The sequence below is a fragment of the Micrasema longulum genome, unplaced genomic scaffold, assembly GCF_059751315.1.
Source record: "Micrasema longulum isolate JH-2025_06_02 unplaced genomic scaffold, ASM5975131v1 h1tg001520l, whole genome shotgun sequence".
In the NCBI taxonomy this organism is placed as follows: domain Eukaryota; kingdom Metazoa; phylum Arthropoda; class Insecta; order Trichoptera; family Brachycentridae; genus Micrasema; species Micrasema longulum.
In genome coordinates this window covers 224,555-249,557 of record NW_028278703.1, presented here as the reverse complement: position 1 = coordinate 249,557, position 25,003 = coordinate 224,555, and the positions used below count along the sequence as shown (strand labels likewise).

At 31.2% G+C, this 25,003-nt stretch overlaps 1 protein-coding gene across 1 annotated transcript; it reads right to left on the bottom strand.

Moving 5' to 3' along the window:
* LOC148275070 (synaptic vesicle glycoprotein 2B-like) lies at positions 1–25,003 on the bottom strand. The gene is made up of 12 exons (XM_088236189.1): positions 24,761–25,003; positions 21,891–21,941; positions 20,769–20,930; positions 17,843–17,987; positions 15,890–16,029; positions 12,065–12,291; positions 9,737–9,990; positions 8,784–8,913; positions 8,552–8,687; positions 7,649–7,808; positions 3,420–3,547; positions 1–99 (listed from the first exon to the last, which is right to left on the bottom strand). Exons 1-12 carry the CDS (start codon positions 24,762–24,764, stop codon positions 44–46), a joined length of 1,593 nt encoding a protein of 530 aa, XP_088092315.1. The 5' UTR covers positions 24,765–25,003; the 3' UTR covers positions 1–43.

Sequence of the window (25,003 nt, the reverse complement as noted above, 5' to 3'; positions counted from 1 at the left end):
TTCACATTTTTAAAAAATCATTCGAGGTGTGTTCATTTCTTCCTCACCTTTTATTTCGATTTTCATGTTTTGGTAAACCTAAGCATAAAAGCCCACTAGCTGAAATTGGAAAAAATAATGTAATTAAATTAATTTTATTTTGTTGCACAAAAATATAAAACCAACACGACATGCATTTTAATAAGCAACCCTTACATGCACTAATTAGGTTATGAAACTATGCTATTGTTGTGGGAGAAATAGTTTTAAAAAGAGGGAGAGGATGAAGGGAGGGGCGTGAGTTTAAAAGGTATAGGGTGACCATTACAATGGAACATCGTATAATGGTCTGTATTGAAAGGTTGTTTGATTTTGCGACAAGTGGGGCTCCTCAAGGATCTCACTTAGGACCGATTTTGTTTAGTATTTTTGTAAATGATGTAATAAAAAAATTCGTAGATGTTAATATTCTACTGTTTGCTGATGACTTAAAAATATATAAGATTATAAAAAAAATAAACTGATTGTTATACTCTTCAAGAGAATATAAATAGATTGTACAATTGGTGTAGTTTAAATAAACTTCAGTTAAATATAGGTAAATGTCAAAATATAACCTTTTGTAGTTGCAAAAACCCGATTAAATTTACTTATTTGTTAAATAGTATAGATTTGATCAGTGTCTCAAATAAAAGATCTAGGTATTTTGCTTGATGAGAAACTACAGTTTACTTTTCATATTAATCAGATCGCTAATGACAGAAAGAAGATGCTTGGATTTGTTTTGAGAGTAGCGTCAAATTTCAAAAATCTTATTCTAGCATCTTTTTTTTTTCATAATAACTTAGCTAAATACTAGTCACTTTATGTTTATGTTAAATTATTCTCTATTTTAATTTGCTATATTTATATTAACAACATAAGGTTTTCTCACTTCAATTTATTATCTTTTATTTGTCATCTTACATTTGTATGTTTCTTTTTTAATTTTTTGCAGTTTAAAAAAAAAAATACTAATTCGTTTAGTTTTAATTATTTAGTTGAATTATATAGTTATATTTCATATTAAATATTACATAATGAATTGTTCACTTCTGTGATTATTTCTGTAAAACTTTTTATTGTAAAAGGTTCTTTGAACCGTTGATATATAAATAGAGAATAAAATTACTGATCAAAAGAACATTATTTTTTTAAAGCCTTACTTTACTATTTGTATGCAAGATTTTAACTACTGTATCTTTATTTATGTCATGATTAAAAATATATTAGGTTATTTGCGAATCCGGAGAAATTATCAATGTGAAGACACGTCATATGTTGTTTAACACGAATATCAAAATCTCTTGATGTTCTTTCAACGTCAGCTAAAGGATAATAATTTCATTTTAATTGGTAAACACCCGAATTATTTAATAAACTATTTTTATCTTTATAATTAAGCAATAATCTACCAATTTTTCATTTGTATTAAAAGCAGGCTTGACATTATTTGGTAAAATTTTTGATACATTTATTCACGTAAAGAATTCTTCTTCATTTACTATTATAATTATAATAACTGTTAACAAAATATAAAAATTGTTTGACTGTTTTGTTCTTTAGTTTTCTATTTAAATTTGCATGTTAGTTTAATTGGTGTCCTGGCAAAGAGACGAGTACGTCTCAAAACCGGTAGACATAAAAAAAATCAGCAAAATGTTTGACCGCAAAGTTAACGCTTTAAATATTAAAAATGTAATATTATTTAGATGCTTTTTATGTAAACTATTAAAATAACGGTTTACAAAAAAAATACGTGAAAATATTAAAAAAACGAACCAGACTCTGTGAGCAAACCGTTTTTCAACTTCAAATAAATATATTATATTATAAATATGGATTTTTTTTTATGTACCAACTTACTAAGTTATGTATTTTTTTAGTAATACGTAGATTGTCTGTTATTACTAATTAATAGTTTATTGATTTGTTTTTTTTTTTTTTTTTTCTTGAACAAAACGAAATATTTTTATGCTCAATAAATTCGAGTCTTCCTTACTACGGAAACCTGTTATAAAGAAAACTGTACAGTGTTACGAATTTTGTTTGCATATTTCACATGTCTTTAAAATATTTTATTTATTTCTTCTACCCTAATTTTCTTCAATTTAGATTTTAGTTTATTGGATTATTATTAATAATGCTCCTAATGTGTGAATTGGAATATTAACTAACAAATAAATTTTCGTATATCGTGGGGTTACTGCCAAAAGTTGGTAGGTCCATAACACATGTTATGGAGTTATTGCAATTTGAAAGTTTGACATTCTGACAGAAAATTTTTTTTAGTTATATTACAATTTTTTGGCAGTAAAGATACTAATTTCTCCCTGTTTGATAATATAAAAAACTAGACTTACGATCTTTTCTTTAAAAAAAATCTATAAAACTGCTTTACTAAGATCGAAGGAGCTAGAAACTTTTTCCAGGCATAGATATTCACGTAAAGAAACATGATTCATCGCTAACTCCATATACCTAAAATGTAGACTTACCAGCTTTTGACAGTTACTCCTCGATATGTTAATTATTTGCTCTGAATTTCATAATTTTTGAATTATTAAAACGCTTTGAATGTTTCAATTATTTATATGTTGACTTTTTAATAATGCTCCGAATGTGATAATTATTTATATTTGAACTTATTAATCTTTTATGTCATAATTCTTTATAAGTTAACTTATAATTAATGCTCCGAATATTTTAATTATTTATATTTTTTCTCGTTAATAATGCTTTGAATTATAAATTAATTTTATGCGGACTTTTAAATAATGCTCCAAATATTTTTATTTTTTTTGTAGATTAGCTTATTCATACTGAATCTTATGTGTATATTGGCTAATAATGTTCTAAATGTCAGTTGTTACGATGATCGAAATGCTCAGAAACTGTTCTGTTTGCTAAAAATTCAAAGTAGTTAAAATATTCACATGAATAATTTATGTTTGTCATTCTGATGCTTCAAATATAGTAGATTTATTGACATGAGGCTCCGAAAAATTAAAAATAATGTTTTGGTAACTAATTATGGCTATGATAAAGTCGGCTTTATGGTGTAATGGCCAGCGCATTCACTTACCATGCAAAAGGTGCATGGTTGAAATAAAATATTTATTTAAAAGAGTGTTTTTATATTTCACAGTCCCTGGACTAGTACCTGAAGCATAAGACTGATCATCTTACCTTCATGTGACAAAAATGATCAAGATTCGCCACAATTGGTATGCCAATGCGTACTCTATGCACCACCAGGTGCGGAAAGGGAATGATGGATGGATGAACTAATGATGCTCAAATGTGTGATTTGTAAGCTGACAATATTTTATATTACATTTACATAAATTAGTATGCCGACATATAAATAATGGTCCGAAAAAGTGGATTATTGTACTTACTTATTAATAATGCACCAAATGTGTAGATTGGTATAATACAGTTGAGATCTATCGTCAAACCGAAGATGACATTTCCTACGATGGCGCCAATCCTTCCGCAAGTTACAGTTAGTGACATAGCTGTTGCCCTGAAACATGTATAAATTCATATGTAATAGGGAAATACACATTCGAAGAAGGACAGCCGCAGAAGCAGAGAGGTACAAACAAACCTCCGATCCTAGTCATCCCCTACACCACCATCAACCAACGGCCTCGCGTCTGAGATCTAGAAACAGTTTTATCCTAGCCACCCTGTTGAATCCTCACAACAGCGGAGAGAAGAACTATGACAACAGGATCTTGGAGCGAGACCGTGGATGGATCCAAATTAGGGTATCCAAGGAGGTGAACACCTACCATACTCTCTATGGATCGCCCTCAATAGACTACGGGTGGGTGTTACACGATATTTAAAAAAACTTCAAAGGTGGGGTACCTCTCTGGTGATGATATATTGTGTGACCCACCCAGGACGAGAGCTACCTATTGACATGCCCGCTCATGGAGGAAGGCTGCACTCCTGGGGACCTAATTGTGGCAAACGACAAGGCGATATCTGTCGCCGCATATTGGAGTGGTAGGATATAATCCAACCGGACACGCTAAGTAAGTACAGTTTGTTTACAATTTTGAAGTAATATTTATTGTTATTACATGTTTGCTCCCTAGTTGAAGCATATGGTGTTCACAAAGATCCTCCAAGAATCTCTGTCGGCTGCCAGCATCTGTGCATTCTCCCAAGTCAGGTTCGCGTCTCGTAGTTCTGACACGAACTGCCGACGAACAGTCAGCAGTGGACGTCCAGGACGTCGAGAACCTGAATTCTTCTGAGACGCCTATTTTCAAAACTCAGAATTTTGCTGCTTTGTGCCTTATTGAGGTGCCACGATTCGCATCCGTAAAAGAGAACAGGTGTTATATAGGCAGCATTGGTTTTCGCTGAGTAAATATCCGACCTCCAGACAGCCTTCATTCTGTTGAATGTGGCGCCTGCTATTCCTAGCTGCACTCCCAGTTCTTTTTGAAGTGATAAGGGTCTATGAAATAATGTGCATGTTTCAACCCCGTAGAGCAGCATTGACCACGAATAGCACTTGACCATCCTTTTTCTCAGTTTTGAATTAAGACTATCACTGCAAAATCATGATTTCACCCATTAAATGCTGATCGTACCATCTCTTTTCTGCATCTAATTTTCCTATCTGGGTGTGTATCAGAAGTGATTTGACTGCCGAGGTATTTAAAGTTAGTCACTCTCTTGATTGTTTGACCATCCAGTTGCGATACAGCATTATTGTGAGGGTTTCGGCTAAACGTGAACTCCATGAACCGATTAGACGCTTTTGAAATGTGGCTTCACCGGAGAATGCTGAGAATTTCGTGAACAGATTTAGTGACCAATGTGGAGGTGCTGAGACGAGCCGGTGCCGAAAAAGAACCACTGTCCTTAATAAAACAGAGAAAGCTCGCCATATCTGGGCCATATCATGCGCGGAAGCAAATATGCGCTTCTACAGCTAATCATGATGAGAAAGATCGAGAAAAAGCGTAGAGTTGGAAGGTGACAAATGTCCTGGCTGAGAAACATCCGCGATTGGACTGGAGTATGCGGGGTTGAGGCACTGTTCGGACCGGAATGTCTACTCCAGAGTTATCACCAACGTCAGGTTGACCTGATATGGCATAAAAAGAAGAAGAAATACTGTCGAGTAAAAATATTTTTTTACTGCTTCTTAGTACCATGAAAAATATTTTTTCATTTATAATTTTTAAATCCTGCTAAACAGTCATTGCATTGACCACGCCCCTAATACGTCACGATTCATGTTAATTTTGAACTTTGTTTATATTTTCTGTTTTTTTCTGTTTTATTTTTTAATTTTGTTCTGAATTATAATGTTAACATAAAATTGTTTTTACAAATTAGATATTATATAGCTTTAATTTGTTTAAAACTAATAATGATTTTTTTAAATAAATTATTTTTCGATTCTAATTTTTGCTTAAAAATGTTCTTGATAATTTTAATTTGACATATTTCTTTTCTCTGTTATACAAATTTATCTCATTTTAAAATGCTATTGGTATTTGAATATGTTTTTTATTAATTAATGTAAAATTCAAAGTTTTTTAAAAATTATTAATGGTATTAAAAAAAGTATAACTTATATTTTGATTTGCAGTTTTGCGTTAAATTATTGTTGACTTATTTAAATTATCATATTTGTTTTTATTTATCACGAAAAATATTTTTATTTTTATGTTTACTAACAATTCATTTAAATAACGCTTTTATATTAGTACTAATATTATTTATCATTTTTATTTAGAATATCTAAAAAACAAGTTTTATATGATATTATATTTATTTTTACATTATATTGTACATTTTAGCTCAACACTGATTTTTACCTAAAGAACTGAAATATGTTTATCCCAAAGAAACTGAATTTTTGTAGCTAAATAAATATATATTTTAATGATGTCATAACAAATAATAAATTATCGATTAATACATGCATAGAAACTCGAATATATTCTACGAATCTCGTAGAAAGTTGTAAAAATGACATAAGAAAATTATAGAAATGCATAAACCGTAAATTCAAAAATTGTAATGTGTATTTTCAAATGAATTACAATAAAATAGTTTGTAAGCACGAGGGGTTGCATTTTTTGGTGTTGTATTTCGTTTCGTTTTTTTGTAGTTTTTGCCTTAATGTGTATTAACAACTTATATTAAAATCGTATCTGTTTATAAGAGATTTTAAATAATTTAAAAAAATATTTAAAAAAAACATATTTGCCTGACTTCTAACAAAATAGGCTCATTGATTATTCAATTTATTGTTGTTATCCCTTCATTATATCAAAAGTTTGTAGGTCTAAAAAATAAATAAAAAATATCTAAAAATGGTTAAATTATAGTTACCGTGAACCAAAATTATAACCTATAGAATTTTATCAATAAATATGGACAAAATATTATAAATGTGCCACTTGTCTAGAAATGATAGCCACAAAAAACATAAAAAAGTTATATTTAAAAAATACTTATTTGATGTAACTTTACTCACCAGACGCAAGAAAACATGACCAAAATAAACGTACATTGACTCGTTTTAAATTTTAAGCAAATAAATTCTTATTTGCATAACTACCAGAATTTTCTTGCCTTTTGTGGTAAAATTGTGTTAGATTTTTTTTATCTGCATGTGCGTAATTTCTAATACAAATACTGAACATAAAAATATCTATGCCATACTGAGAATCACAGATTATGCTGAAATAACTGTTTTTGGTTTGATTTTAAGAGTTATTTTTAAAACGAAGCCGTAAGCGATCCTTAAACAAGTCAAATTAGCTATTCGAAAATTCTATTGAAATACTACTTATGTATAGTACAATACTAAATTTATAGCCTTCATCTTGATCTACATTAAGTCAAGGCATTTTTTATTACGCTTAAAATAACAGAAAACAATGAAATATAGTCGAATTAATTCATTACAATGTTTTTTTATTCAAAAATTTAAATCAGATTACTAAATTGTATTGCAGAAAACCTTAAAATATGATTTCACAACTACAGTATTTTGATTTTAAGCTTTTTTAATTACAAAATCAATGTTATGTCAAAAATAAATTTAAATCATGTAGGGCCTGGTATAAAGTTACACCTCGGCATAGTGGTTGATGGTATACCCATCCTTATTATACCACTACAATATATCATTATGCTAGGTATAGTGGTAGCACCCACATTATAAAAATGGTATTTCCATCCGTATTCTACCAGGCGTAACTTTATACCAAATTTATGAGTAAGGCCCGTACAGTTTTAACTTTAATTTAAATTTTCGTTAAGTATCTATTTTTTTAAACAATTATTAGGATTCAAATTTTTGGTAGCATAAAGTTACGCCTAGGCATAGTGGTAGAATAAGAATGAGAATACCATATTTTTTAATAGAATGATATTCTTATCCGTATTCTACCATTATGCTTAAGCGTAACTGTATACCAAGTTTATGAGTATGGCCCGTACAGTTTTAACTCTGATTTAAATTTTCGTTGATTATCTAACCGTTTTAAATCATTATTGCATTACAAAACTTCTGTTTATAAAAAAACAATGTATAAAATAATATGATCTACAAATATTAACAAACATTTCAAATCCTTACCCTAGATTTGGAGGAAATATCTCGACTATAACACAGAACAGAACCGCTTCTGTACAACTGATTATGGCTTCAAATATACAGGACAATATGAGATTCTGTTGAGAACTGTTTACCCAATTTAAACCAACAGCTGCACATCCTGACGATATTAACATCACAACTGGAAATTACAAAAAAAAAACAATATAATAAAACAATGTAAGATATAATTAATTACTATCGTACATTCAAAACTCTTTATTGCTCCACGGTTTGCCCTCTTCTAGAATATCTCTCCGTGGTCTGGTCTCCATTCTATGTGAATTGCATAAATCACATTGAATCAGTCCAACATCGCTGGCTTCGAAAGGTAGCGTGGAGGCTTAGACTAATGAGAGGTAATTATTCTTATGCTGATATAGAGTCAATGGTAAATATTTCTAGTCTACAAAAACATAGAACTAATATCGACTCCATACATGTTCGGCATACTAAATGGTATAACCGATGTGCCATCATTACTGGGACAAGTAAAATTCCAAATTCCGACTCCTAGGTTGAGAAACAATGAAGTACTGTACATCAACCAGCATAGAACAAACAAACTATTGCCTTAATTCTCCAATGACCCGTTTTTGTTGTATTGTTAACTCGAGACAAGATCTGGACTTTTTTGGTTTAAGTTTACAACGATGTAAACGAGCACTAAATAAATATTCCAGATCTTGTCTCGATGTCGTTTATGTTTGTCAATGCTTCTTTTGTTTTAAAAAAATGTTTTGTACTATTCTTATATTGTAATATTATTAATAATACCATATGAATCGTATAAATGGACAATTTCTGTTAATAAATAAATAAATTGATTAATTAAAAAAAATTATGACAATGCGTTCAATTGATTCAAATATTTGGTTTACTTACCAAGTAAAACTTTTTTCCCCAACTTGTTTATTGTAAGACCTACTAATATGGAAGTAGGAAGACATGATAATCCTACTATAAGAGTATGGAGGAAAACTTCAGAATCCATTGGAGAGTTACATTTGTCTAGAGAATGCTATGAACAGATAAACAAAGAAATGTAAGATATATATATCAGATAGATATTAAATAGTTCATGCAAAGGTATTACAACTTAATTGAAAGTTTATACCTCTCCTTCTAAAGCTAGCGTGACTGCAGACGTGACCTGACACACTCCAGCTGATTGACCAGGATGCATTTTGGCGAAATCTCCAAAACGTTCAAAAAGATCGGGAAACCACATCATAAGGGTATAGTAACTGTAAAAAAAGAAATATACAGAGGGTTAGTGAATATAATAGATCAACACTTTCATAAACATTTAAGGTGCGATATAACCCTTTCATAATACTCAATATTTCTGTTTTATTGATTCGTAAAGAAATTTCATATATACATATTTTCTATCTACGTCCAGAACCTGGCGCCTTTTAAAGTAGCCAAACATAGTTGAGGCTCCCGGGAGGCATCTGTAATATAAGGCCAGTCAGCAATGCTGTTAACTTCTCATTGTTATACGGGACCTGAAATCCTCAAGAATTGTATATTTCTTGTTACGTTTTTTTGTATTTCCAGTAAAATGATTTAAAAATAAACAATTATTCATAGCTACTAATTGCCTTTATGAGACCAACTCAATTAATTTAAGCACGGTAAAACTCTGTGTATCTGAACTCCAGACATCTGGATTACCAAATATTGAGATCGTTATCGGAAAATAAAAAATAAAGATGTTTTTAATTTTAATTTTATTGTGCTATTAACTTTTCTGGACATGTTTAAATAAGCTTAAAATGTGATTCCAATTTGCTGTATCATTTCAAAAGCATTAGAATCTGGCTCTCATTAATCCTGATAATTGGAATTTTACTGTAGTTTAAAGAGACTAAAAAAACTTTCACTCTAACTTTGGTGTATATCCAAGTAATATCATAAAGTTTTTATCTTTTGATTACTTTAATTTAATGGCCTCACAAGGCGAAACTATTGTCCCATTTTTTGTTTTTTGTATGAAAAATAAAATAAGCAAAGTTAGTAGTGAAATTGGTGTTTGATTTTAATATTAAATTTCTTTTCTTTTACCTGAACATCAGACCAAAGTCCACAAAACATGCCAGTAGTATGTACTGCAAGTATGGGGGAGAAAACAGAGTTTTGCTGATCTCCAATAACTCTTTCAGTCTTTGGATGAGGCCAGTATTGGTGACATTTGTCGATACGTCAGAGGATGCAGAGTTGGTCTTCGGACAACCAGGAAAGGAAGGAGGAGCTGATGCTGAACGCCTGGTTGTTGGCGGACTGTCTTGATTATTGGCACTTCTGCTTAAAGATTTTACCTAGAAATAAACTTTTCTATGTAAATATTTAAATATAATGACTTAATAAAATATTTTTTAACTCTCAAAACTAGAGACAAACTCAAATTGGACATTGTGCAGTGATTCAAGCGACAATTTAATTAATTTTTGTCATCACTTTACATAATAATGAATACCTCACCACAAACATCAATATCGTGTTTTAAAATCAATTTCTTGCCATAAATATCTATCATTTGCGTAAAATAATAAATCATTTTTTCAATAAATCCATTCCATCAATTTATTGCTTATGCACTTAGCAATACACGCAACACACAATAATGTCATGAAACAATATGTATATGCAAAATAATACATTTCTTGCCTTAAGATCAACATCTTTCTTAAAATCAATTTCTCTGTCAAAAACCTATTATTTTTATTTTTATTTTCATTTATTATGACTTTTTAATTCGTGGTAATACTAGCCAGAAACAAGCAGTATTTACAAATGTTAAATGGGACCAAAACAATATTACAGACAAAGCAGAAAATATAGATAAACCTTAAAAAACTTTGAAATTCTAACAGATCTTAAAAATAACAATAATTGGAAATAAAACAAAAATCGCAATAATAATATGCATTATTAAGAAAAACACCCAAAACGTTGATAATACATAAAAATAAAAGTCTTGCCTATAAATGAATAGTTCAATTCATAATCCATCTTTCAAAAAGGCGTATCTCGAATCTCTTAATTGCTTGGAAAATTTTCGCCTTTACAAATAATATCTTACTGTATTTTGCTGGTTTTTTTTTTATTATTGTAAGACAGCATGATTCCCATTTATTCCGTGAATATAACTTAATTTTCATTAAAATATTCATAACTCAATTCCGACAAAAAACGAGATAGGCCTTTTTGGAAGATGGACGACGAATTGTGCCCATACCAAACAAACTAAAAAATAGTGTTTTATTCCTGAGCACAAGCATGGGGGGCAAACAGTCCTACCACTTCACTACATGGTGGACTTTTCTCTATGCGGTTATCTTTATTGAGATTTTTATTTTAGAGCTTATTATTGGGTGGATCGCCAAGTGTGTAAAATGTCGATGCCTGCGTTGTTTTAAACGTAAAATGGTATATACTTTTATACAAACGGGTACCATTGACAGTCGTCACTTTTATGAAATAAGCATTGTTTATTATTTTTTTTTAAATAAACCTTATTGAATAGAGTTTTGCCTAAAAGCTGTTGTTGAATTACTCTAAAATATCGAAATTGCGACCCTTCGTTGTGGGCACAATTCAATGAGCAAAAAAATATGCACCGTTTAAAAATCAATATTTTGTCTATCGTCTTACTAAAAAGCACTACTATGCATAAAAATCAATAACTTGCCACAAACCATGAGTTTCTTTTCTAAAAAAATAATTTCTTGCCAATAAAACAAACATATGCTTTTTACATCTGTTAAAGACATTTTAAATTTATCTCCTGCTTAACTTTTAACTCTTGATTTTAACTTTTAATTTTGACTTTTTATATTATCTTTCAATTTTAACTATTTAATTTTATTTATTTATTAATACTTTTAATTTTAACTTTTACTTTTAATTTTAACTTTTACTTTTAATTTTAATTTTAACATTTAATATCAACTCTTAATTTTTATATATTCATGTGTACATCTACTACCTGCATCTAATTAATTATTGTTGGTAATGAATTTTTGCTAAGAAATATAAATGTTCATGAAAGCAGAGAGAGAAGAGAGGAAAGTAGAATTGGAGCTATACAATGTCTTCTTCATTTTATTTACTTTTTATTTAATATTTATATTTTATATTTTTTAGAATTTAATTATTTTTTCCCCTCTCCTCCTGCATTCATAATAAATTAATGTGAAAGCTGTAATTGGTCTTACTTTTTTTAATTGTTCTTTTGTACCTTGTATTTATATAAAGACTGTATGATTTCCTCAATAAATAAATAAAACCAAAAAAAGGCAAATAATAATAATAAATATTTTGACGTAAAGCTAACTTTAGCAAAAAAATCTATTTTTCGCCTGAAACTCTTGCCATAAATCAATATCTTGCCTTAAAATGACTCCTCGTCTTGTTGGCCGTGTGGATGTTCTTGATGACGTCGAGCGCGGAGTCCTTGCGGCCCGCCGTGAGCAGAAAGCGCGGCGCCTCCGGGAGCCGCGTGAGCGCGGCGGCGGCCAGCAGCGGCGGCGCGGCGCACAGGGCCACGAAGGCCCGCCAGGCGTCGGCCGGCCGCCCGCCCCACCAGTCCGGCGATGGTATCACAGCCCATGCTAGACCTGAAACCATTTTATGTGTTTTTTTACTTTGTCATGTTGGATACCTCTGTAAATCAACAATATTGTGAATATTGCCCAATTGCCTAGTGCTTGTTAAGTTAATAAGATTGAAATTTATTACAACAGAAAGGGAAAACATTTTTGAGAAATAAATATGGAAGTCTAGGCATTAACAATTAAGAAATTGTGAATGTTTCAATTTCAGTTTCTTTTTATTTGTTGACCGACTGCATTTTTCGGGTGTGCAATTAATTTCAATTTATAGTCCTTAAAATGTAAGATGATTAGAATGATAGTTGTCAGAAAAACTGACGACATAACTTTGTAGCAACGTCTAAGGAGTGATTTATATTGCCACAAAAAAAATCATTCGTATTTGGTAAGTTAATTTTTTTTTTTTATACAATTCTTGACATATAATTCAACATAAATATATAAAATCAGCTTTAAAACTTAAAAAAACTAAAATAAACCTAATTATTAACGACGTTCTTACAAGGTTACGTCATTTTGCAAAAACGTTAGAGATGGGACAAATTGATCAATGTAAATTGATCTAATAAAAAAAAGTTCGTTTGACAATGTTAACGAAAAAAGTATAAATGTCTTATTTTTGGTGAATAATTGTATTCAACACACGATAATAGGCTTGTTTTTGCGTTTTTTTTAAATCTATTTTCGGAAACAGAGTTTCATGTTTGCATGAAAAAACTTATAAAATCGATTTGATCGATACATGATCAGTGATCAGTAATTTCCCATCACTATTAATTTGAGTTTGACAGCTGTCATTCTAATCATTTTACATTTTAAGGACTATATTAACTGTATGTTTTATTTTTTCCGTTAGGTTAAAGCAAAAATAAAATTCTTTTAACTAAAGGTTATAATATTTCTACAAACATTTGGACACACTCGAAATATTTTTAATATAACATTTCTTTTTTTTTTTTTTTTAAATATAAAATTTTAACTTTTTTGTACTCCAGGAGTTACAACAAACTCATTTAAGGACAGAAAAAATATTTACATAAAGGTTGGTAATAATATAGTTACAAGTAATAAAGATGGTAATAATATAGTAACAAGTAATAATATGTACATAAAACTGAAATAACATCGCAAGTTGAGAATATAATACAAAAAATTAAAACAAATCAAAATAAAAATTCATATTAAACATTTAAATATAGTAAGAAAGAAATATCTGAGGAAAAATAAGAACTCAAAACTAAATTTCACCTTCAACGTACCTGCTTTATTTTTATTTTTTTATTATTTAAATCTTAAATTAGGGCACACATATCATACATATTGTTATGTGTGTTCTAATAATAACATTGCAAATATATTTAATTTATAAATTGTTTATCACATATGTCTTGACCATTATTTTAAATTTTGATATGTTTTTTTCGATAAGAACTTCCCATCCGAGCTCCCGGAGCTTCTGGCGCATTATCAAAGATGTTTGCGGCCTGGCGTTGTCCTGATGAAACACGATTCCTCTCTTATTCACCAATGCTGGCCGCTTATCTACGATCGCCAGCTTCAAACTAGCACCCAAACATCGAACTTTATTTAAATCCAGCCTTCTGCAAATGGTTTAAAACGGTGTTATGATCAATATTTAGCTCTTGGGATATCTCGATATTTTCCATGATTTTATCGACATGTTCGACGACAAACCTGACAGAGCGAGTGCATCGTTCACCTTGACCACACCAGAACGAAATCGCTCGAACCACTGTTGTGCAGCACAAACCGAAAGAGTATCGGCCCAGTATCCATCGCAATTTTTTTTAGTTGCTTTCGTCGCGTTTTTTCCTTTCAGGTATGAAAAATGTAAAATATGGCGAACTTCTTCCTTTATGTCCTCCATACTCGACGCACGATAGTTCACGACTGAACTGACCAAGCGCAATACTATCAAAAATCGTTTGTAGTATACACTTACACCTTAACAACACCCTATTGTATAATCTGATGTGATCAATAATAAACGAGATATATTAAGTTGAAAAAAAAGGGCGCGAAATACGAAATTACGTTTTCCCCAACCTATTATGATCTTTTCATTCCTGGTGCCGGCTGCACTTTTTCAATGGCTTCCCGGTTCTTATGTTTCTAGTCTTATGTTTGTATTCGTTAAAAAAATTAGAGAACGGCCGCTGTATGGAACACGTTAACCAAACAAGTGAATATTGGCATCTTAAACATGTTCTTAGGGATTATTTTTTGGACTTAATAATCCAAGGTGAAATCATCTATAATACCATTCATAATCAAGAATCGCGACCTAGCGAGAAGCGAAGATAATCTAAAGATCAATGTTTTGGCAACAGCATCAAGTCTGACTCGTATTAATGCTGGCACGTTCCTTCACGCGAACTGTCTGAGTGCAAATCACGTGAACGTCTACTTCAACATATTAAACTCATACAATAATTCATAATAATCGATCATGAAATACTCAATTGCTCAAACAGATAATGAAAAATAAAAACAAGCATTGGAAATTATATAAAAAAAACTGCTGGTAAATTACAGAAACTGTCGTCAATTATTTATATTTAAATTCATTTTTACTTCTACATTTTTTTACGGTTTAAAAGGCAATCTGGATGTTTTCGGTGGTGTCAAGTAATCAATTATTTAATTTTTAACACCACAACAGGCCAAAAGGCCTAATTACAGTGGTGAATTACATCACAGAACACCCAGGCTTGAGAAAAATCCCATTTAATTTTTGTGTTCTCACCAGGAATCGAACCCGGAACCTTCCGTGTAAGAGTCAAATGTCTTGACCACTACACCAAGGAGGCTACTGTGATATGTTTAGTTACGTATTTATTTGTTCCTTTAGAATTAATGTATGACTTTTTTTACATTAATATAACATTTTTATCTCAATAGGTGTCCCGTACCGAGGGCGACATTTTATATAATTTTGAAACATGCTTTATTAAACATAATTAAATCATAATATCAAATATAAATAAAACATAATAAAAACACACAAAAATATTATAAATAAAAGCATATTTCCACCTATCCGTCATGATTTACTCATCAATCCGTGCGCATCCCGCCTCCATTATCCATTTCAGAATGGCGATTTTATGTATCATATTAACAAGTGAACACGATTACAAAGTATATATACCAAAATATTACACACAAAACAGTTGGTATTTATAATTCAAAAGAATTGATTAATAACATTTTTGAAATATCTGAAACAATTGTGTGATTGGGATCAGAAACAAAGGTAGGTATTTGAGTTGGTAGGGAATCTTTTAGTTTGATCAATCGTTATAAGAAATTGTCCTTCGTAAGTGGACATTGCAAGAAAACATGATTAGGTTCACCGATGTCCTGACCACATTCACAAAATGGAGAAGTTACACATTTTATTTTAAAGAGATAGGAGGGAACGAACATCTTATCCGATATATCCCGATCCTGACTTATTTGGCCATTAATTCATTTATGCAAGTTTTTTGAGATAAAGAAGGACATTTGATGGATCTTTACGATTTAAAATTGTACATTGATGAATCAGATATCTCTGGATGTTTTATATTTATGTGTGTACCTGCGAGAAGTATGGTTCCTAGTGTCCAGAAAACCTCCAGTCTGCAAAGCATTACATCTCTGTACTTCACCGATAGAAAGTCCCCGAAGTACGGAAATACGAGGCTGGTTGCTCCGATGACACCGACGCCATTAAGAAACCTAAAAACAAAAGAAAACTACAAAAAATATGCCAGCTTTGAGACAATTTTGATTGGATTTTTTCATTCATTATTAACTACCGCTCATAACTTCTTACTATAACTTATGCAGTTTTTTTATATTTAATGTATCTATTTAATATTGGTTAATTTACAGTTATTGATATGAACATTATAACTAAGAATGAGAGTACAAACTCCTTCATTATAATACACCTGTACAATGAGGAGGTTCGGTGTCTTTTTTAACTTTTTTATTTGTTAATTGTACTCGTATATTAAATAAAGCCAATTTATTTTTTTTATATATCGTTTTATCAGCGCAATGATTTTTTAAAGTTTTGTATTTCTGAAATAACTCCGCGTGTGACGGCAAAAGTTCTTCTCTGCCAGTTCTTCCGATTTGTTCGTTTACGGTAAGCAAACCGGATATCCTTTACAACTCTTATATTATTTGCTGGTTCACACGAACTAGTGACGCCGTTCAAAGTAGTGGGTTTTTATTAAAATATAAATATTTTTAGAAGCTCGAAGGTGCGATTAAGGTAAACAATAAAAAATGTAATATCTACATATTATGTCAATCACCATACATTAAAACAAGAGCAAAATAATAGAAAATTGTTTTAAAAATTATTTAATAAGTAAATTTGACTCGTTCGATACAGGCTTGCTTAGTTATAAATAGGAAACATTTAAATGCAATCGATGCAGATTTTATAACAAATTACAAATATTTTTTTGATAATATACTAATCATTTTATTGGCAACTATTGGACAGGCATATATACTCTCGGGGCATTGGTAAATAATTTTTCGGTAAATGATACTTTTAACGCTTTGTTCAGGACTTATTTAGTACTTACCACCTTGAGAAGAAAGTTAACATCCTTATGATATTTAAAGTGTAGGGAAGAAAATCTCCAACCGTATGAACTGATCAAACTAAATAAAAATAATAACGATTACATTACTTGGTAGTGATAGTGGTACACAGAATAGGGTATTATCACTCGGGAGGAATATCGGATTTAACCAACTCTACACATAAGAGATCTTTTGAAGATTTTCTTAGTGTTTATATAAGCCGTTTTCATTAATAATTTTCGTTTGGAAAATAAGGTCTTTCGAAAACGATCGTTTCGTAAGTTGGTAATAAATTTTGTCACAGAATTTTACGAGTAATGCATTTATTTTAATGTTGGTAATGCCACAGGCCACAGATTGAAATATAAGGAGAATTGTCTATGCATATTATCTTAAGCTCCCCCCTTACCCACTCCACACTCCAGTTCCAGGAACCGACATATGAAAGTGAAAACAGATTACATCTTACATCTCAAATTTCTTTTATTATTTTATGGTTTTTAACCTCTTCTAAATTAATTCAATTTATCATAAAAAATATAAATCACAACTCGTAGCGTTTGATAAATGACAGGACGCCGTAAATGTAAACAAACAACACATAAAAAGGAAGCTATCTACAATACTCTGTGAATCTATAGACTGTGATGAAAAAAAATCGATGACGTCAAAAAACATCCGAAGACGTCATACTTGATGACGTCACGAATTGTTTGTTTTTGACACCATTCAAATTCCTAGAGTTTAATCCTTTATATCTCTCTTATTTCTGAACAGATTTTAATGAGAATAGTACCGATTGGCTTGTGAATTTTTAGATTAAATTATTAATTAATAAAAAAAATCCATGATAATTTCCTATTGAGTCTCGTGATAAACTGGATCGTTTCATGGATAGCCAAGTGTTTTAAGGAAGATTTGTTTAAAATAATGTGATGAATAGTACCTGCAAGCCAGAAACAGTGAGAAGTTATGCATTAAGGAGGATGCTATAGCAGCACAAGCATCTAGCAGAAGTGCACAGAGAATGGCAGTTCTGCGGCCTCTTGAGTCCGCCATTGATCCCCAAACAAAGGATCCAATCACCATTCCTGAAACACGCCACGTGCACACAACTATTAGAAGCCATTTTACGGCTATAGAATAACTGATGACCAAAAGTTATTAGGAAATAAACATTTCCAGAAACGGGGGGATATCGTCGGTGATACTGGAATACCGCGTAGCTTTAATTAATTTTTTTTAGCAGGAGATTCCAAAAAGCGTTTTGTTAATATGTCTTTACGATTTTAATCAACCAAATATATCTCTGGAGTATCAGAAAAAATATCATTATTTATAGGAAAAAAAAGCAACAATTAAAAACAAACGGCTCTTAGTCCCTATAACGAGTTTATTTCAAAACAAGCCATCACGCCGTTTCCCGAAGGGGTAGGCAGAGAGATATCTTATATTATATTGCATACGGACCTCGCTTCCTCAACATTGTACATTCATACATCTTCTCATGCACGCACGCCGATTATTCCTACTCTTGACATGTCCATCTTCAAGTATTTGATGGACTTGATCGTGCCATGTTTTTCTCGGTCTTCCTCGTTTTTTGCATCCATCAACATTCGCATCGTAGATCCTTTTAGCCGTTCTTTCGCTGTCCATTCGCTCTACATGTCCAAACCAACGCAGCACCCCTTTCTGATTCTGTCGATAATGCATGTCTCAGACTTGCACAGTTCACGGATCTCAACATTTGTGGACCTATAGTACATCGTTATACCACACATTTGCCTGAGGCCAATTTATTTCAGTAAAATATTTTCGTAAAAAACCAGGTACGCGGTATTGCAGTACCACTAACGATACTGTATTTTATAATTTTAATGATAATGAACCTGTGGCAAAACAATTGAAATTTTCGAGGTTTTTTCTCAAATTTTAAGTAAATGGCTTGTTCAATCAAAACGTTTGATTTTTTTAATGTTCAATTGTCATCTCACTGGGCGTTTTTAATTTACAATCATCATCATTCCTATTCCGCACCCAATGGTGCATAGGGTATTGCATTGGTACCCCAATCGCAATTATCTTGATAATTTTTATTACATGAAGGTAAGATGATCATTCTTACGCTTCAGCTACCAGTCCAGGGACTATGAAAGATTCTAGTGTAAAAACACATTTTTAAATAAATATTTTATCAGCCATGTCGGGGATCGAACCCGAGACCTCTTGCACGGAAGGCAAACGCGCTGACCACCACACCACCAGGCCTACAATTAATTTTCAATAATATACAATAACTATTTTATTAACGAATTTGTTGTGTAATGGGTGTAATGAGGTTTAATGGCAGTACCATAACAGAATAGTTAGCGCATTTGTGGCATCATCAAAATGGTAGCTTCATTATCATCATTGGCTCTACAGCCCGCTGTGGGCCTTAGTCTCATCCAACATTCATCTCCATATCCACTCTTCCAATCTTCGATACCAATAGCATCCATATCCCGCTGCACTCCATCCAGCCATCGGAGTTTGGGTCTACCAACACTTCTTCTACTTTGGAACTTCGAGTGCAGTATCTTATTGGGAACTCAATAGTAAAATGGTAGCTTAGTTGAAATAAAAATAGACATTTAAAAAAAGCATGTCAGCAGCTCAATTACAAATAACTATCGACGTGCTTGAAAACATGCTAAGCATTTGAGCGATCACAATAACAATAATGAACATGTTTAAGTTATCGCAGTCATAAGTCAACGCGTGTGTAATTTTTAAGTGAACCCTCGTGTCGGTTTGTTTTTTGGTTTTCTCGTAAGTAAATACATTTCACCGGCAAAAAATCGGCGTTTGCTATAAAAAAATATTACAATATATTGCATTTGCAAAATAGTAAGGAGTATCTAATACAAAAAAGTGAAAATTAAATTACAATTGCCATGGCGACAGCTCATTTTGCCAACTGCCGGCTAAATGCAATGAATATCATGATACATAATAAATAAATCAACACAATTTACAACAGAGATGAAGAACATTTTAGAAAAGGTAATATAGAAGTCTAGGCATCTACGGGGCTTATGACCTTTCAATGACTGGTTTAAGTGGCCACTTTACACACTTTGTAACATTCCCCATTCTGCCCATATTTGAACATCTACATTCCTTCAATTCTTTCATCTGTTTATGATTGTGAAGTTAAACAGCTGAAACCTTTATTTATGCGGGTGAGATTCATCTAATATAACTATTTCACCTACATACTAGGCAACGCCTGAAATTTTTTTTTTTTTAATTTCTATACTTCTTCATGAATCAGGTGGATTTATCAAGAATATTTTGAGTTTGTCCAAATTTTTGTAGACAAGAACTGGATTAAACTCCCTGGGGAGCTGTTAACATTAACATATTACAACAGAGATCTCTGTTGTAATAATGTTTTTTTTTTTTTTATTTAAATAAAAAAAAAATTAAAAAATGTTATAATCCTTGTCTATAAAAATTTGGACAAACTCAAAATATTGTTGTTAAATAAATAAATAAAATAGAATATTTTCCATATTTACACCGGCGAAATTCAAATACCTGATGTTCACGAATGTTTTATTGTGATCGCGAATACGATAAACAACCATGGTGAGAAATTGTTATCACGTCGATAATTATTTGTGATTGAGCTACTGGTGATATGTAATGACGAGTGTTTGAGATATGACTAAGAAACGCGGAGGCTAAAGTACACAGACTGAATATATGATATAAAGTTGGTTGTTTAACTAGTGAATATGGTGTTTGATTAGGAAGAATAAAGAAATTCAAATGGGGTTTTTCCGGTAAAGGTTATGATAAAATATGTAACAATTATAACAGACCTACAAGTGGAGTGGCATTGAGTTTTCCTTTATCGCTGGATGTGAGGCTGAAATCGCATTCAGCCGATGGTAGCACAAAGCTAAGGGTTGTAGTGGACATGGCACACGTTGCGTAGATGATTCCACAAACACACAGTAGTCTAGCCTGATACCGTCCATAACCTGAATCAAACAAGATACGAGTTGAGGAAATGAAAAGTTTAGAACTAAAAAAGTTTAAAAAGTAACGTTTGGGTTCGCACGAGGACAATACAATAGGCAGGACAATATTGACCTGTCCTAACTCCGCAGCCTCAACCGCGGAGAATATCAATGACACATTTGTACCATAATTTATATGCAGAACGCTGCAAAAGCAAATACACGATCACCCGCATTACCAGTGAGATCGCGAACAAATATGTATTTTTTAATACAAAGAAAAAAAAAATGCGGGGAAGCGACACCCGCGTACGGAGCAAGTCGCTATTGTCCTACCACGCTACCTGTGTGCATCTACAATAGGACAATGCGGCTTGTTAATATTAAAATCTTCAACTGTATAAATCTCAGCCCAAAATGCCGTTATTGGACTTAGAAATTTCTTGAATTCAACTTTTAATTTGGCAATGTTTATGAATTTTATTGAATTTTGGTTTTCAACACGTCTTCATAATAATTTATTTTTATAGCAGCTTAAGGTATGAAAGGATTTTTCGATATTGTCAAGTCGAATTTTCTTAACTTCCTCGTGGTGCAAAGTAGCCCTGCATTGGTAAAGTAAATATAGCATATTGCGGTCATTCTGTAATCAGTTTTAAACTTCAGATTTCAGTCCATGAACACTGAAATATTGCGTTGTAAAACCATAAATCAATATTTCATGTCGATCTTCTTAGGGATCGAACTTGAGTATTGTAGGCGAATGGACCAAATACTACAGAATGAGGTGGACTTTTCTCTAGTTGATTTTATTTCCATTTTTAGATTTACCAGAGAAGCTATCGGAGTCGGCAACACTCGCCCATAATTCTACCTTTATTTTACACACAGAAGTTTACTATATCGGCAATTTAAGATTAGTATATTTTCAACCATTGTAGCAGAATCATATGCACATGAAGATATTAAATAATAACTTACCTGCATGTTGAATAGCTGTCTCAAAGTCTGCTCTCTCGAATGGCTCATGGTCTGCCAAAACAAAAATACATTTCAATGATCATGCACTTGATTTTAATTACTTTTAACCGTCTCTTATTCATATTTGATTTGTTCAAATAAATTGTTATTGATCAATCAAGATGAATACTATCCTAACAAGAACATTTTTAAGGCGAGAATATCGTCGTGATCGTAAAACAATGACGGATGAGCGAAAAATGCGACATTGACTTTCTTTTACATTTGATCATTAAAATGTTATATAAATGCTTTGTATAACAGGTTTCATAAAAATAAAACATATGTAACTAACCCAAGTATCAAATTAAATATTTTTCTACTTATCAAGCTGTGACATAAAGGGCCTTACTTTTATTTTATTTTATTTTATTTAGGATTTTTACAGCTATTACATAAACAAAATAAGTAGAAAAATATTAAAAATACTTAAGCCAATTAAAAAAATCGACTGTAAATCTAATGACACATAATATATAAGAAAAGAGTTTACGTAATTGTATGTGTGTGACGTTTGTATTCATGTGCATGTGAATGTGTGCATGCGTAAATGAATGAGGGAGAGGGTGCGTGTGTGTGGGTGCGTAAGTATAAAAAAATAATTATTTAAAACTTGTAAATATATTAAAAATGGTACAAGAAAGAGCTAGGTAAAAAGTTTGAAACCTTTTTGTTAAAATTTAAATCAAGAAATGTTGTAAATTGTATTTTTTAAAAGTATGTTAAATTCCAAAACCGTATTCTGAAAAATTAGCATTTTATTTTAAAATTTAACTGATACACACTGAATGAATAATGTGCGACGAGTCCCATACAATACGGTACGTAACCACAAAATGTAGTAAATACGATATAATGTCAACAATAAAACAAGGTTTGACAATACGCGAACGTTGATTCAAAACGAACATACAAATACATATTATATGCACCTACATAATATATAAATAAGAATAAACCTGGTATAAAGTTACGCCTAGGAATAGTGGTAAAATAAGGATGCTACTACCGTCCTTATTCTTCCACCATAGTAAGGAAGGTATTTCCATCCAGATTCTACCACTATATCTAGGCGTAACTTTATGCCAAGTTTATGAGTAAGGCCCTAAGTGTAAAAAAAAATGCTCTCGCGTAAAGTTGTAGAAAATCATGCGCGTCGTTGTTCTACGATCGCGCATTATGGATACATTTAAAAAAATATATATTTCCTAAATTTATGTATGAAAACATTTCTTCACAATATCCATATTGATTTTGAAAATACAATTAATTATTCTAAATCCATTTCATATATTTTTATTTAAATTTTGTCATGAAGAAGAATGACAATATTCGACATAAGCCCCTCAGGAGCAATAAAAGCAGTGAAGATCAATTCAACGAAAATCGCAGTTAAAAAATCAACTATTCAATTTTGTTTTTAATAAGTGAAACCGATAGAAGGACTCTCGGTCTTCAAATTGATTTTCGGAGGGCTTTAAATGTTGATTTTTTTCATAAAATCAAAAAAGTTTGAAGTATGAGCGAAGCCGATGGGAAGACACCTGGTCTTTAAAATGGTTTACGGGTTTGTGGAAGAAGTGCTTTAACTATCAAATTTTATGACCTAAAAGAGCTGAAACCTTTGATAACTTGGGTGCGAGTAATTTGACAGAATGGTAAATGTTACAGTGTGTAAAGTGATCACTGAACCCGCCAATGACAGGTCACGAGGCTCGTAAATGCATAATATTCCGTATTCCATCTCGTAAACATTCTCACCTCCAATTTCTGTTGTAATTTATGTCAATCTTGATATATCATTAGTGCTTTGTCAAATTTGATTGCATGATTTTCAAACTATTTACCCTTCACAAATTATTTATTTTCAATTAAATCATACATCATGGCGTTGAAAATAAGACTGTTTTTTTTCTGTCAACTATTTTCATCGTTGAATTATTTAATTACGTCAACCGGTTGCAGGGAAATTGTATCGTTAGCTTATAATAAATTAATTTACGCAACATTTAGTTTAAAACACATTTTACTAAAATATTACGGATAGTCATTACAAAATACAAAATCAATACACTTATGTTTATGTTTTTTAAAACATTTAAATCACCTTTTAAAGCCATTTTCGAGCTGTAGTAGATATAAAACAATTCAATATTTGTAGTATAATATTTGCAATTTATGTTTTATTTAATATAAAAAACACGAATTATTGTACTGTTATGTACATAACTCCATAAATAGCCAAATATGATTAAAGCATCAACGCATGTTAAATATTTTGGTTTCTAAAAGTAAGTTATCTACAACTCATTAAAAATTTTAATATTTGGGTAAATCATAAGAACGCTCTTTCTTGTTTCTTTAAAATAAAGGGTATGGTGAATTACATATGTTTATATGAAAAAAGCACTAAAAATACAAAATTGATCATGGCATGTACACTTTTTTCTTTTTTGTTGAAAAATTGAAAATAAAAGAAAATACTTTAAAATCTCATTTTCAATGTATTGTTTATCTTTTCGCTTAATCAAATAGTTCATTACAATTATTTGTTGTTTATTCGGTATACCTATTTATTATTTCTAAAAATGTTAAAATACTAAAGATAAAAAATACTAAGTGACCATATAAACTAGTCTAACCTACTTAAAAGACTCTACATATTTAAGTTAAAATACTCTTATATTACATAAATTAATAAGTAATCAATATGTACATATTAAAAAAATATAAATACATCAGTTAATTTATAAAGTATAAAAATATTTCAAAAACATAGTCAGACTTAACGTTTACAAACTTTCTTCGTTGTAATATTTTGTGAAACTCACCCATTTTCAATTTAAAGAGTCTAAGGGTGTCTTTTTCGGTATTTCAAACTTCACAATATTTCAGGAAATAAACCCACAATTACACAGCATTGTTTTCATTCATTTTCACTCCATTTTGCGACAATTATACTATGAATTTCACCATTTTAAGAATAAACAAGCACAAGACCAACAGCACAGGACATATCGATTACAACACGTTTTAAAAGTTTGATTACTACCCACTGTAAAACAGTTCACAAA